Source organism: Gymnodraco acuticeps, unplaced genomic scaffold (genome assembly GCF_902827175.1).
Source record: "Gymnodraco acuticeps unplaced genomic scaffold, fGymAcu1.1, whole genome shotgun sequence".
NCBI classification, from domain to species: domain Eukaryota; kingdom Metazoa; phylum Chordata; class Actinopteri; order Perciformes; family Bathydraconidae; genus Gymnodraco; species Gymnodraco acuticeps.
In genome coordinates, this window is record NW_022992130.1 from 1,759,535 (window position 1) to 1,775,911 (window position 16,377).

Consider the following 16,377-nt stretch of genomic DNA (forward strand, 5'->3'; position numbering starts at 1 on the left):
CTTTATCACGCTCTGTCGTTCTTGTGGATATTGTAATATTGCATTTTTACTGGTTATTCATCTGTTAATGTTCCAGTTACTAAGTTTTATACTCTCCCTTATACTCTTTTTTGTATTCCTTCACACTGTTAAACACACAGAGAAAGTTTCCTCTGGGAAGTTTATGTATCTGTGTGATATCTGACTGGACTTAATCTCTTGAGAAGCACTTTGAGAAAACTGTGGGCAATGGTCAAAGCATTTGATAAGGAAAAATGCGAAGAAACTCAAAATATCAGATGTGTTCGACGAAGTAGGCTTGATAAATACATGTATAAGTATTAAGTGAATTCTGAATGTTCACTATTGTTGTATGCCTCTATCCTTCCTGCCCCCACCACCACAAAGTGTGTGTGCGTGCGTGTGTGTGCGCGTGTATATGTGTGCGTGGCGGTGGTATGTTATGTGTGTGTTGTGTGTGGTGTGTGTGTGTGTGTGTGTGTGTGTGTGTGTGTGTGTGTGTGTGTGTGTGTGTGTGTGTGTGTGTGTGTGTGTGTGTGTGTGTGTGTGTGTGTGTGTGAGAGAGAGAGAGAGAGAAGAGAGAGAGAGAAGAGAGAAGAGAAGAGAGAGAGATAGAGAGAGAGATAAGAGAGAAGGAAAGAGACTCATTATAATTTAGTAAATGTTTACCAGTGTTATCATAAGCCTGCTTGAACGTGCCACAAATAAAAAAATCTCATTTTAATAAATTATTATTATCCAGTAGTGTTTCCAAAGCATGTTGAATGTTGGGCAACTTCCATGACTAATATCGATTATTATTCTGTGTTGATATATTTCTGCTACAAAAATTATTTCACTAAAGAATGACAAAGCTATTCAACCACAGCCCAACTCAATATATTTCCTGAGTTTTCAGACAAAACGGAGTAGTTGCAATTAAATTAAATCCAGACTAATTGCAAATATAGTTTTTTTTTATTATTATTATTATTATTATTTTATCGATATAGCTTAGCTGAAACACTGCTCCAGCTGTTTGGTTACTAAAATTGAGGTTTTAAACACAATTTAAGCAAGTTTAACAGTTTGTTTAATTCAGCACCTGCAATGCTCTTTTTGTATTTACTTCATCAAATCCTAGTTTATTGGAGCCGGGTTGTTTCCGCTTTTTGTTGTCGCCTAAACCGTTTAGTTTTGGATGATCGGTCAAAGATTCTGACAACCAGCGGGGAGAAGCTCGACGCCCAGCCGGGGAGGGAGTGCAGGAGGCCGGACTGATCTACTGGGCTGCATCGGGGAGACGCACCATTAGACAAGGGGAGAGCCATGCCTCACAGCGCTGGTCGACCAGGTAAGGATTTCTCCGTCTGCCTCATACTAATGTCACTGTTTGTTTGCAGTATGTTGGAGCACTGTGTGGGACAAAACTGCGAGGAGTCTCCCTACCTATGTGTCTGGATTTTATTTTATTTTTTACTTGAAAATCAAACAAAGCATAGTTTTATTTGTATTTCATATTTTGCAGTAATTTCATCTGTTTCAACTTTTATGTCAGAAATTGCGGTAAATATTGTATATTTTGATATAATTATTATTATTAATTTTCGTTGTTGCAAATAATTGCTCGTCTATTAACATCACCTAAGCTTGGGGCTGTAATTGAAAAACATAGATCACAATCTAATTCACCTCTCAATTTTGGGTTTAGATGGGAAGATCAATGGAAAACAGTTGTAATGATCTAATTAATTATGGCAAAATTAAAAGCAAGTACAAAATCAATCTGTGATGGTGTCGAGGATAGAGTCAAATTGATATCCATCTGCTCCCGTTATAAAGCACATGAATAAGCAATCTAAGGACGCAGCTGATATCCTGCAGTTTGGCATAGCCTTCCCATATGGCTGTGGGTGTCAGGAGACACCAAATCATTGTGGGGTAAAGAGACTCCCGGTATTATGCGGATGTTTTGACTAAAAGGGAGAAAAGGGGTCCAGGGGAAATGTATACAGTATTACAGTAAATAAATAAGAGTGGAGAGTGAAATGAATCTCATCTTGCGTTTGAGTTTATTTAGTGTTTACTTCACTGACACCTTTCCTCAATATAAATTAATACTTACATTTGTAATGGTGAAATATTCTAAATAGTAAAGAGGCCAATTGTTTAGAATTTGTAAAAAGGCTCATATAAACAAATCGAAAACGAAACCTAAATAAACTAACGTTCACACAGAGCTTGCATGGCGAAAATGTTAACAAGCTTTACACACTCAAGAGTCAAACTTTAACATGCAGTGGGAAATATAGTGGATCCCAAAGTTGGGGAGGATAGGGGACCAAAATGTTCCTATTTAAGAAAAAAACGTATTTTAATTCTTGAATGTATAGTCTATAGTCCGCAACTTCCAAAAACAGATTTGTACAATCAGTTCAAATTTAATTTGAACATGTAATCACTGTGAACGGTGATCAAAGGGTCCGTCACATGAACATATGTGAACCTGAGCATCGTCTGAAGCTTACAGTAAAGACACATCAGGAAGATGAAAACAGCAATATCGATTGTTGCGTTACAGGCCATATGTTTCAAAAAACGGATGAGAAGGATTTGTTTTGTCCTCTGAGGAGATTCATCATCCTCCCCTCCCGCCCTGTCTGCTGTCTTTCCACCTCAGTATTTTATTTAAAAACCAAATCAACGGAATTGTTATTATTATTATTTGTAATATTATTATTATTTGTATTATTATATTTAAATGTAGCCTACATTAACAATGGGGATAGTGTATTTTAGAGGAGATATTCATCAGAATATGCCTATCTGAAATTAATTAAAAACAACCCATGTTTAGAAAGGAACGATTGTGTGATTATTCACAGTGTTAAAAAAATATATAAGAATCAACTGTTTTCATAGTGTGTGACAACTGTGCCGAGGCTCTTTATTGTATAATGCAGTCACAAAAAAATCGAAAACAATAATCGCATTAGGTCCTTGGTGGCTGGGTTTTTAAAGGGGTGAATCAGGACTAACAGTTTCTTAATTATCACGCCGTTTGTTTTGCTGTAGTGCTGTGACATGGGGACGTCATCGTAGGAGTGCAAGAGGTACGGGGGGCAAATCGGGGTGTTGTGGGGGAAATAGCAGCAGCTTTAGGGCAAAAGTGCACTGACGTGTGAAATTACAGCCCATGGTGCTACATATTGTACCAGAAGCTCCCTCCCAAAAAAAAAAAAACAGAAACAGAAACAAAAAGAGGAATCGTCCTCAAACTTGTCCAGAGGGCAGATCTGGACGCAACACAGAGTCCTTTTCCATAAAGACCACAACCCTTTAAATAACGTTATTATCATTTGTAATAATTATATTATATTAATGGTATTTTACAGATGCCTCTTTCAACAAATACATACATTATACTGAATACAATAAGATTGCTGTGTTATACGTTGTAAACCACGAGTTGGGTTACACTGTACAAACACTATCCTGATATAATTATGCATAATGCATATAAATATTTTTTCAATTATATTTTTGCTTGAAAAACTACTTTAAACAGCAGTAATGTAGACAGAAGAAAACATAGAGGCTGTAAAAAATACAATTGTTTCCCCTCGGATTGAGTCCTACCGGAAGATATTACGAGTGCATAATACAGCAGGTTTCCCCCCCCTCCCCCCCCCCCACCTTTGACCCGGCCGGCCCGGCAGCATCGACCTCCTGCCTCTGTCTGAGGACCACAGCGGGCTGTAACCTACTGTATGAGCGCCATCTACAGAGCAATGCTGCACACAGGCGGGGAGTGGATGATGATGGTGATGATGATGGTGGTGATGATGATGGCCTTCTGACTGACTCTCCCTCTGCAGGCTGCGAGCTCACCTTGCACACATCCTGTATGACCACACACGGATCAAAACAGTCAGGATAAAAAGTAGCATCTCTTGTTTTTGCATCATTATTGAACTCATGTAAATACTTTGTTGTTAAAGAATGTTTTCTGAATTATTTAGGAATAGGAATATAGGAAGATAAAGCATTGAGAAATTGCTGTAGAAACACACATTTTCAAAATAAAGATGTTATTGCAAAAATGGTGTCACAATGGGAAACAAATAATAACTAAGTTGTGATATTTGAGAGTTAACACTTTGAACCAGAGGCTCACAACGTGGGTAACTGGGCCTCGTGTTGTGTTTGCAAGATGAACAAATTGTTAAATGTATTTGTATTTAAATTATAAGAATAGTAAGATACATTATATGATTTTTTTTTCATATATCTTGTTTTAGGTTCTTTAAAATCACTTTTGAAAATTGTGCCAACATCAAAAATATTCACACGAGTCCCAGTCTCATCAAGGGTTTCTATTGGGAGTCTTCATGGAAACATTTTAAACAACACACAGCAGCCTGACAGTGCTTTTACCTCTCTTCAACCCCCTGCCTTTAATTTCCTTGATTCTTCACCCCAAAGTCTCATCATTTCCCATTTCGTCTCCCTCCCCTTCCTGGCTGTCGGATGCAGGGACCTCCTCATTTGAGCTGCAGGTTTTTACGTGGGCGAATCACAAAGTGTTGGAATCTATTGCCTTTGTCTGACAAGTCATCCATCTCTATGCGAGGGGATCTGTGGGATGGAGGTAGGAGAGGGGGGGGGGGGGTGATCTGTGGGACTGCAGCTTTTAGAAACAGACACACAAGGAGAGGGGTTTCATTCTCAGCCCAAAGCTTCGCTCAGGCACAGCCCATTCCGGAGGAGAGGGGGACGCACTGCTCTGTACTTCGCCGTGTCCATGTTGTTGTCATCTCCGCCCCTATCTGATTAAAGCACACAGCCCGCCGTCAGAGGAGAGGGATTTCTCGGCCACAGATTCGCAAGCGGACCCGTGGAGAATCAGTTATTCGCCTTTTTGTTTTTTGCTCACGATGTCCTTAAAAGACAAACAGTGACACGGTTTGAGTCAATGTTGCTGCGACTGGTGCGCTCTGCACACGCTCTGCACCTGACAGCCCTTCAGAAACACTTTTGAGTTTAGACTTGAACAGGAGGAAAACTTAGCATCGCCCCGAGAAGTTGTCCACTGCTGCGGACTCTTCGCACACGGACTGTTGTTCGCTGCTCCGAATTGTAAATCTTTGTTTTTTCCAGCTTTAAGCTGCACCACAGAGGCGAAACGGCGACCTCAGTCGATTACCTTTCCTTCCTTTGCTATCCAATGGATATTCACTGCAAAGCAGACCCCTTCTCGGCGATGCACTGTGAGTAGGCTATATTAACTAGTTTACACACGTTTGTGTTGTGACCATATTTTTTGAATTAATACAGTCTAAGTACCGCAGTTTAGGCTATGTTATGTACTTTATTTTAGATGTTTAATATTATATTATATATTTTAAGTCCATTAAGGCTTGTTATTTGCCATCGTTTTATTATTGTCTTAAACATGTTTGTATCTTTAGTTATTTTCCCAAAAGAATATTGGCAAGGGTTTGCAAGAGTCACTTGAAAAAATATATGTTGTTGGGTTAATTTAGGTGTTAATAAAAAGGGAAATAATAAGCAGAGAAAAAACAAATATGAGGCTGCTAAAATGTTTTTAATATAAGGATATTTCTGGCTTATTATAGGAGCACGTCTCACAGGAGTTTTGTTTTTAAAAAAATTGCTAAAGCTTTATTGAGTCAGTTTAATCAAATTGAGAATATTTCAGCTGTTTTTAGCAGGCTACATTTTCTTTGAAGTTATAAATAGAACTTCCCAATTTAAATACAAAGCTTTTATTGCCTGTGAAATCGCAGATGCTTCAGACAAGGGCACGCTGTGTGTAAATGGATGTAACACTTTATTTATATCCCACTTTAAAGTTAGATGTTTAGTAATAAAATGTACGCAGATCATCCAACTGTTAATTTTCTTCATGTTTTCTTCTCCATACGATATGGGTAAAGAAGACCCGGGCTGCGTGTAAATTATTTATTCCTCCTCATTCGCGCCATCCGCGTTTGTAATATGAGTTATCAAAGCTCATTTTAATTATTTACAATAATTGTGCGAGGAAAATTAAACAGGTTGAAACATAATATCTGCGACATGTGTTAGGCTGCAGTGGAGGAGGTGCTCTTGGAAAATATTGCCCATTGCCAATGCACAGAGAGAAAGGAGTTTTATTTTTTATTTCTGTGGTATCCAAAGAGCCATTGCGGTGTGCTTTTATTTTTCTATATATTTCATGTTGGTTGCTTGTTTTTTTTAATATGTTCTATATTTCAAAGAGACACTAAAATAACCTTATTGAATTTTACTCTGCTGCTATATCTATCATTATTAAAATTACGTTAGCCTAATATCATTACGACTATTATACATTGTAATAGTGTTTTTATTATTTAAAATCCTACCATTGTTTATTTAAATGTTTATAAAATGTAATATATCTTTTTATTTCAGAGATAATGCAGCAAGAAATATTGGTGTCAAAATTAAAAATGTGCATTTGTGCAAGTGTAACTCTTTGCATGCATGTGCCCTATTCATGTGATTTAAACATTTAAACCAAAACACCCAAAAAATAGAAATGAACCTCCATGTTCTCCACCTCACGTGAAGAGAGCGTGTCTCCTGCAGGTGTGTAATGTTATGCTTCCCTGTGCTGCTGTTGTGTCCCACGCAGGGCACGGCGGTGTGAACCAGCTCGGCGGGGTGTTTGTGAACGGCAGGCCCCTCCCGGACGTGGTGAGGCAGCGGATCGTGGAGCTGGCCCACCAGGGGGTCCGGCCCTGCGACATCTCCAGACAGCTACGGGTCAGTCACGGCTGTGTCAGCAAAATCCTCGGCAGGTAAAAGGGGGGGATCCACTACCAACAGTGTGTCAAACATCAATCTTCTATAGCCCGTATATATGCGCACCCAGCTATATTTCAGCCTCAGCCATCGGTTATAGGCAGGTCATTTTTTTCTTTCCTTTCTCTATTTTTGCTTGAACACAGCAGTTCTGCGTCCGAGATTTTCTATCCATCACCTGCAGCCCTGCAAGAGAAAAGCATCATAATCATGAAACAATTTATGGAGCAGAATTTACAGCTAAGCATTATACGGACAACAAATATCACAGAGGAATATGAGGCTGTATTAATATTAACAGATGATAAAGAAAGCTTATAAAGTAGCACGAAGTCACTTTAAAACTGTATTTTCAAGTCACGAATGGGAACATGTCTAGCAGATTAGGAAAATAAAGCAGTCTACGTCAAACACACCTTAATCCTTTACAGAAAGCCCATAATACACACGTTATGTTCATATATTTTTCCATCAGTAAACGCTGCTTACATCCTGATAAATTAGGTCTACATCATTATACATCAGAGCACAAATGCTGTGAGATAATATTTTTGAAATATTTTTTTCAGCTATCAGAAGGCATTTCAGAGGTATTTCATTTCACACACACTGAATGTTTGTCACCAACATTTACCAATAGGTCATGGTGGCATGTCGTGCATGCTACTGTAAACTCATGGAGATTGGAAATTAGGTGCTTTTACAGCTAAACTGTCCTTTGTTCTGTCCGTCTCACTGCTTATATTGTGTGATTTTAATTACACTGCTTTTCGTTGAAAAATCCGCTCTGTTCACCTTCCAGCTGACACTCAATTAGGCCCATAAAACAGCACACTTCCACACCAATACATTTAAGCCGCCATCATATTTTTAGGTTTTTTTTTTATCACTGTGTACTAAGGTCGGCGGGGATTTGTTTACACACAACATATATTTAAGCCACCTTTTCCATCAAGACAGACTCCATTCAGAACCATTCACTCTGTCCCCATGCAGGTACTATGAAACCGGCAGTATTAAACCCGGAGTTATTGGAGGCTCCAAACCAAAGGTTGCAACTCCGAAAGTGGTGGATAAAATAGCTGACTATAAGCGCCAGAACCCAACCATGTTCGCTTGGGAGATAAGGGACCGACTACTGGCTGAGGCCGTCTGCGACAACGACACCGTCCCCAGCGTTTCATCCATCAACAGGTAGGCGAAATAGCCGTTTTACATGTTATGTTGTCTTGAAAACCATGCCGGATTGTTGCAAAGTGAATTTTTATTTATTTCTATACGTGTTCACGCATGTAAGAGAAGATGTTTGAGTGGGAACAATAGAACAGAAGAGGAAACAAAACGCAAAACCCCCTTGCGTAAACTGGAAATGTCCGTTTTGAAATAAGCACATAGCTATTTTATCTAGTCCCAGCCGAGCCTAACCGGGGTGGTCTCACAAGTGCAATTCAATCTCCTTTGCGGCCCTCCACAACACAGCCAGCACGGGAGCTGAGGGTGGGGCCACGAAGAATCACATCTGTCTCGATAAAAACCGATCAATACCGCGTAACCAGATCCAAAGGCGGAGGGAAATACCCAACAAAGTCGTTCAATACGCGGACCACACTCCGACAGAAGCGGCAGCAGCCTCTTTATTACCAACCAATTGCTCTGTTTTCCAACACCGAGGTGAATGTGGAGTGACAACAGATCACACATTTAGACTCATATAGTGTAGTTGGACAACTCTAAATTATTACTTTTTTTAATTACACATTATAGTATTATTATAATAATTATAAGTACTAATAATTAATCATATAAAAAAACAATAATAATAAAAAAACAATAATAATATGTATTTTTGCACTTAACCTATATTTTTCATATGCAGTCTAACATAATTGTAATTACAGCATGATTCAAATGAATTCAGAATGTGACAGACCATATAAAAATCCCCCTCAAACAGTGTTGATCTATGGGTAAATGGACTATAAAAGAGTTTCTGTTCCACTGAAGCAGCTAAAGCAGCAGACACCCTACACCTTCACCTTTCCACATGAAGCGGGACAGCAGTGGACAGAGTATCTTTAGACAGAGGATGCCGGTGAAAAGCCCTAGTGCATGTGTGCAAAGTGAAAAAAGCCCCATAGTGCCTGCGAGTGATGAACTTTGGTTAGGAGGCACTGTTCCAGAGAGCTGGTCATCGGCATTACATTTTAATGAGCTGAATAGAGTCTCATAACACATCCAGCTAAATGCAGGAGATAGATGAATCTTAACAGAAGAAGAGAAAGGAATATTATTATCAGGCTGTGATGGAACTGATGGTTTCAACAGGTCCTTTTTGCGCTGTTCACTTGTTGTTCCTAAAAGCAGAGGAAAATGTATTTAACTGTGTGTGGAGGCAATGTTTTATGTGTTACTATTAAAAAAACATTTCTGACCATCTGCTTGGTTTTAAACTGTGTGGAACAGCACTATTACAGGAATGTTGTGCTCTGAAACTAAGTTGGCCTACGAATTAATCATTAACATCAGAGCTGGTGGCAATGCATAAAACAAATTATTTAATTCTTAAAGCATGTACTTACAAGTCCTAACCTACTAAGTTTCATTCTTAAATGTCATCCCCTAAAACGTATATTAGCATTTAAGAATGGTTATTGATATTTATCATTATATATATCATAATACATGTAGAGAATGTGGCAGATTATTTTGGAATGTATATTAAAGAATCACACCTATCATTTATAACTATAATTTCCAGGCTATTTTAAATGTCTACGGTTATTTATTGTTCTCACTGTTGGTCTTAAATAAAGGGACGATTGGGAAAGTAGTGAGGAAGAGGAATAAAGAGGCAGTCAGTGAGAGAGAGTCTGGTGGTCTCTGTGGTTAAGAAGCTGACCTCTGGTCTGTTGACTAAAGAGTATGTCCTGGCTTTAAACACATTTTTCCTGCATGAATTATTAAAGATTACACAGAGACTGGGTTGCACTTTGTTTTGTCGCTGCATGGAGGAGTTTCCACCCACTGCAACATGCCCAGAGGACAGAGGTTTTTGGCTTTCAATCATATTGATCCACATTTTAATCTTTCTTTGGGGACTTTTTTTTTTTACAACACCCAAAAACCAAAGTCATTAATTCACCCATCTAAATTGCTTATTCAATATCAATAACATAGACTTGAAACAAAGTCCTTGAATTTATGAGACTCCCTCGAGTCATGAGGTCAGATAACTGTTGTGGTGAGATGTTAGAAATTCAAATAAAATATTGATGTGTGTTTTCTGGAGGAGGCTGCTAGCCTTTGTTGCCCTGCCTGAAGGAGAGAGTATGGAGGACACATGAGATAGTGAGGGGAATGAAAAAAAAAGAGTCTGATGTACATTATTTGCCCCCGAGGAAGTTAACCTCGTAGCTGCCTGATTGAGAATTGATAGCTCATTGCTGGATGCTGCATGCACATGTGCAAGTCATTCGCCTCATCTGCAGTCTGTAAAAGTCTGTTTTTGTCACACCTCCTGAGTGAGAGGGCTTCCATGTGGGATGTCTGTCTCTGCACAACGCTGCCTGTTATTCAATGATCTCACGTACGTCTGTCAATCAAAAGATTACAGTGTCAAAGAATAGATTTCAAAATACTGCTGCTGGTTTATAAAGCACTGAATGGTTTAGGCCCAAAATACATTTCTGACCTCCTGCTAAATTATGAACCATCCAGATCTCTCAGGTCTTCAGGGACTGGTCAGCTTTCTGTCCCCAGAGTCAGAACTAAACACGGTAAAGCAGCGTTCAGTTATTATGCTCCAAATATCTGGAACAAACTCCCAGAAACCTGCAGGTCCGCTACAACTCTGACTACTTTTAAATCCAGGCTGAAGACTTTTCTTTTTGTCGCTGCTTTTAATTGAACTATTCATATCTTAGACTGCACTGTAACTTTGATCCATGTACTTTTTTCTTTTAATGTTTAATTGACTGCACTGTAACTTTTATCCATGTATTTTTTCTTTTAATGTTTATTTTATTAGCTTTTCTTTTGAATGACTGATTTTAAATGCCATTTTCTTAATCTCTTTCATTTTTTGTAAAGCACTTTGAATTGCCTTGTGTTGAAAAGTGCTATATAAATAAACTTGCCTTGCCTACCATAGTCATGGTTTCATGTAATGCGATCATGTCCCATAAGAGCGATCGCTGAGCTTGTGTAAATCCCACTGTACCTTTACAACAATCCTCATTTTAACACATGTACATTATGTCGTATTTGAAGTTTTCAGTTTATTGTGATGCCTTCTTTTATTTTGTACTTATTTAATTCAAAGAGCACCCCGGATTAAAATACAGCGGATGTGGCAGTGGTCTCAGGTTGGGCCAATGAGACACTATTGCTTTTCTGTCACATATCATATATAGATCACCATTTGCATTTGCTATTCCTCCCTGCCATTCGCCGTCAACTTTTCTATCTCGGTGTCCCAATCAATAGGCTCTGATCCTCAGTGAGCCTGGTGGATTCCTGTGTGCTACACTGAGCAACAAAAATACCAAAAACTACAGCAGACGCCCGAGAGGTGACCGAGAATAAAGAGAGAAATAAAGACATGATTTGGAGAGTTGAGATGGAAAGAAGGAAAGAAAGAGATAAGGGTTTTGAAAGACAGTTATTGTAAAGTACAGTAAAACGTAGAGCACATTGGACAGTGAGGCCGAAATGAGAAAAGGGGATGAGGTGGTAAGAGAGAGGAGTTAAAGATCAGGTTTGAGAGATGGAGAGAGTACAGAGAGAGTGAGGGGAAAAGAGGGAGTGGGGAGCAGGAGAGGGAGATTATTAGACTTGGCCAGGTAGAGCCAGTGAAGCTGATCATTGAGGTGAATTGATGTGATTTCATGCTTTGTTTGCAAGATCATTCAGACCAAAGTGCAATGAAGACTTTCCCGCCACATCACATCTTACTGGTATGGGGACTTTATCATATTTCTAACCTCAGAATCCAGCTAGATTGAATCCACAATCTCAGGGGGCAGCCCCCATTCAGCCTCACACAGGAGTAGAGAGATTGCCCCTAAAGCCCCGAGATTGGCTATTTGTGACAGAGGCCTGAATATGAGGATACGAGCGCCCCAAACGATGGAGCACTTGTACATGCACGGGTGTAAGTGGAAGTGATGTGCCGTGTTTAAGTGTCCCGAGGCGGCCGGGCTGGTGTGAAATCTCCATGCTCTGGAAGCAGTATTGATTGATCCGTGTCTGCTGTTCACTTTACAAGGATTATCCGCACCAAAGTCCAGCAGCAATTCCACCCGTCCCCCGACGGATCCGTGACGCCGCTCTCCACGCCCGGCCACACTATAGGTAAGTGTGAGGGAGGCTACACACAGATTACCGCACAGTCAGATGAGCCGCGGAAACAGGAGGAAAACACCTAAATATAAACACAAACATGCATTTTGAAGTATATATACACCTGAACACACACATACTGTACACACACACTAACTCAGCTCTCTCCCATCAGTGCCCAGCACAGCTTCTCCCCCTGTGTCCAGCGCCTCCAACGATCCCGTAGGTTCCTACTCCATCAACGGCATTCTGGGTATCCCTCGCTCCAACGGCGAGAAGAGGAAACGAGACGAAGGTAAGGAAGACACAAGATCCCTTTGTTTTCCATCCTTCTAATTCTCTCCATCACTCGTCTCCTACTTTTTTTTCCCTGTGTGTGAAGAAGATGGCATTTATGACAGCGCTGCAGCCAAGTGTGTGTCTGTGTGCTGTCTCCAGTGACTTGTTATGTTGTATATCAGGCAGGGCGAGTGTTGAGAGAGTGTTGCGATTCAATCAGCTTTTTGATGCCCTGCGTTTTACCATACGCCTACAGAGCTGCATCTCAATTTTATACTATGCTCAGACGTACTGTAGATATATCCCATATAGCTGTCATACAACTCTAATCCCCCTTGGCAAGGCATCAGAGCTACTGCTCCTCTATAACGTAATAAAACACAGAAAGAGAAGCTCTGTTGTGTATCTGCGCCTAGATACTATCAGTTAAATACTTTACATGTAATAATCCTGCACTGGATACTTACTGTAGATATATATTTACTGAAGATAATCTAAAAAAGCATTAAAATGTTCTATAATAAAGTTTTTTTTAAGACTACCAGGGCAAGAAATGAGACTTAGATATATATGCTCAAAGATTACGTAAGTGGGAAGCCTATCCGGTCCAAGCCAGAATTTCCCATTCCTATGCGAGGCAAGAGAGTGGACACTCACTGCCTGAGGGCTAATAGATTATCGGTTTCGCAAACAATTGGCTTTTTTAATGCCTATGAATTAACATGTCCCCGGTGGAGGCCTGAACAGGTGTAGGAACAGACCGGTCGGTGGAGGCAGGGAGGGGGCTGCATGTGTGTGAACATGTGTGTGTATATGTGTGATGCTGTTGTACTGTTTAGAAGTGGCTGATGGGATGAAATGGTTTACAATGATTCCAAAGAGCACTCATCAAAACAGGCCACTTCCTTCTTTTATGTTTCTCTCTTTAGTTCACTGGAGTGGCAACCACATGGATGGAAGGAAAATAGGACATTGTAAGTTGAAGTTGGACTTTCTTTTCTTTTGCTTTGGTCAATCAGACCACAACTCTGTCCTCTCAATTACTGTTTCTGCTCTTCCGGGGGTTATGAGTTTATGGGGACAAGGCGGGGAAACATTTTCCAATAAATAATCTGCAAGGAAATTAAAATGAATTTAGCTGAAGTGACAGTGGAAAATCAGGTGTTCCATGTAATGGCATGCAGTTCAATATACAGTAAAGCACAGTATAGCTTATTTTGATTTTGATTTTGATTCTACACTTAATGATTCCGTTTTTTGTTAACATATTTATTCTTAAATAATTCTAAAATGTAATTTGGCCTGCAGCCCTTGTCATTATTCATTATTGATTAATTTGAACGTGTCACAATTAAAATGTTTTTTATTTTGTAACAAAAGGCAGACCAGTTACCTGAGCTAGCTAATACAATTTCAAACACAAAAAGTTACCTAGTCAGACAATTCACAAAATATATACATGCGTAAACAGATAAGTAGTAAGTAATAACTTCTTTTTTTTAAAGGGGAGATATAGTGCAGAAAATATGTTTGATGTTGTTTAGAATATTGTACAAATGACTCTGTTGCATGTCTGTAAACAAATCAAAGATGTTATGCTTGAAATCGTCAAATGCTTGTTCCTACATTTTGATCATTTGACCATGATGAGCATGAAAAAAAAAGCTATGTACAGTTCTTGTACCACCGGTGCTGTGATGGTGGTGGCGTGTGATCCATGTGTGGCTGAAGTCAGCAGTTGCCCTTTGAAGAGGAAAAAGGTCCCCATTACTGGAGGGCTGTAGAGATAATGTAGTGTGACACGCGTTATGTACACGGGGTCCCCGTAAGACGAGCTTCAGGGACGTAGGTGCCATAAGAGCCATTAATCTGTCCTTGTCATGTGCTATTGCAAATTAAAAGTAGCATGTTACACTGGACGGCTTCAAGTGAAGATGGGGGAGGTACAAAAAAAGAGAAGGTAGAGCAGCTGAATGAGAAAGTGGTTTAATAAGGGGAGGAGGGCGGAAGGAGGCCCTGGCAGCCTAAAGAGAGTCCAGCATTGTTTGTAAAGATCTGCGCATGCTTAGGTAGACACCTATCCATGGAAATGTGTACAAAGTGTGTCTGTTTGTATCTCTGTGGCTTCAGATGCTCCTCACACAGTGACATTTAAAATAATTTGTAATTCTGCGGAGAGAAGCTATTAATTCACAAATTAACATCTCACCCCCCCCTCCCTTCCTCTATCTTGGATGTGCAAGCGATCGAAAAGACAAAAGAAATAGCCTTAAGGGGGGGAAAAGAGAGTCTCAGCCCTATCTGAGGAGAGATTGGTTTGCATGTCTGCAAGCAGCGATACCAATTATGCCAGTGCTGGGAGAATGCGTCTCAATGTGCCCCCTCCCTCCCACACACAACCCCCCCCCCCCCAACCTCCTCCCACCACCACCACCACCACCCCAACCCGAATCTATCCATAGCCAGATTTATTTGTGTATCTCATTACAGGAAATGGAATGTTGTTCCTGCCAAATGCATTAATAGTGAAGTGGGGAAATTAGCCTGTTGTACAGCATGCTCTCACTCAGTCATTCAAACCTATGGTGGAAGTGGAAGCCAAGAAAAGACAGAGAGGATTGGGTGACAACTGCTGTGGGATTGTCAAATGTGCATTACAGCGCTAGAAGTCCATGCACTCATTAAAAAAAGTTTGGGCCTTCCAGTCGTTGGTCCAAATTATTATGTAAAACATACCTGCTCTAGTTTGTTCTAGTTTGAAAAGGGAAATCTGTAGAGGTGTTGCTTTATGTAAATGCAGTGTTTTCCTAGTCTTAGCACACAGTGACAGGTTAGCCCTGCTGTTCAGGCAGGTTGATGTGACCTAGCTGTATGTATGTCTCATCGCTGGATGGAGCCCAGTGGAGCTCTGGGGAGGACAGGCAGTCGGGAGCTACAGTGATAAATTAGATGGAGAAAGCAAAGGTCATAACTTGTGATTGTAGCGTGGGTGTAGGATGAGTGTAGAAGGAGTTGATGATTGTGTGAGCGGGGAGAGAAAAATATGGCCTAGCAGGTTGTTCATTCATGACATAAAAGAAAGATCGCACCAGGAAGCCAGAGTCATATCCACCTTGTTCAATAGCCTAAGAAAAAATGAATAGAGTCACTGGTTTGATTTGTTCAAATTTGATACTTGGCCCTTTTTGGAGATCGTCCGGTGTGGATCTTTTAACACATGACCCATTTGTGGAGTTTGAATCAGTTAGTGTATGGATTTGAACCTGGGCCTACACTGGTTGGCTAGTCAAGCCAGTCCATGACAATGAGTCAATAGAGGATCACTTTAGAAAATAAATGCATCCAGAGCGAGACAGAAATAAATGGAATCATGAGCACCATGATGGCCCTGATGGGGTGTGTGTGAGAGAGAAATGCCCAGGTTTGAGAGGGGCCACAGAGCGTAACATAGAGACAAGAAGCTGTTAGGCCCCCGACAGTAGAGGAAGACACAAAAGGGTCCACATTGCATTTCACCCCCTCCTCCTTCACTTCTCTATCTCTGTCGTTCTTTCTCTTCAACATTTCATTTCTCCTCTTATCGACCCCTTCTTCTTTTTGAGTCTTGCAGGTTAACCATTTGCATTCAGCAACATGGCTGCGTGAGACCCCACGTTTAGTTGTAAACAATATACAATGAGGGCCGTCACAAAAAATATTAGGAGAGGGAATTCACTCAATGAAGAGGAATCATGTCAGAGAAAAGTCAATTACGGGCAGCGATGCCGGGAATTAATGGAGCGATGCATTACTCAGCTTGAGGAGGGAGAAAAAGGCAAGAGAAAAGAGGGGATACGTTAATTGCATTTCCACAAATACTCGCCACACAGGGTGGCGACGCTAAACGACAGAGTGGTCCAGAGGAGGACAAAGAAAAACAAGAGATGG

The 16,377-nt window shown here is 40.3% G+C and overlaps 1 protein-coding gene across 7 annotated transcripts in view; it reads left to right on the forward strand.

Moving 5' to 3' along the window:
* Nucleotides 1–4,678: 4,678 nt before the first annotated feature.
* Nucleotides 4,679–16,377, forward strand: part of pax2a (paired box 2a) — a 30,320-nt gene continuing 18,621 nt past the window's right edge. For 2 of the 7 annotated variants that reach the window (XM_034203729.1, XM_034203727.1), the window contains exons 1-6: nt 4,683–5,249; nt 6,662–6,827; nt 7,828–8,025; nt 12,098–12,183; nt 12,347–12,466; nt 13,380–13,424. In XM_034203729.1, the coding sequence (XP_034059620.1) occupies nt 5,207–5,249; nt 6,662–6,827; nt 7,828–8,025; nt 12,098–12,183; nt 12,347–12,466; nt 13,380–13,424 (658 nt within the window). In that variant the 5' untranslated portion in view covers nt 4,683–5,206. Of the gene's footprint in view, nt 5,250–6,649; nt 6,828–7,827; nt 8,026–12,097; nt 12,184–12,346; nt 12,467–13,379; nt 13,425–16,377 lie in introns of all 7 variants that reach the window. The other 5 variants (XM_034203723.1, XM_034203722.1, XM_034203725.1 and 2 more) reach the window with 5 other exon arrangements.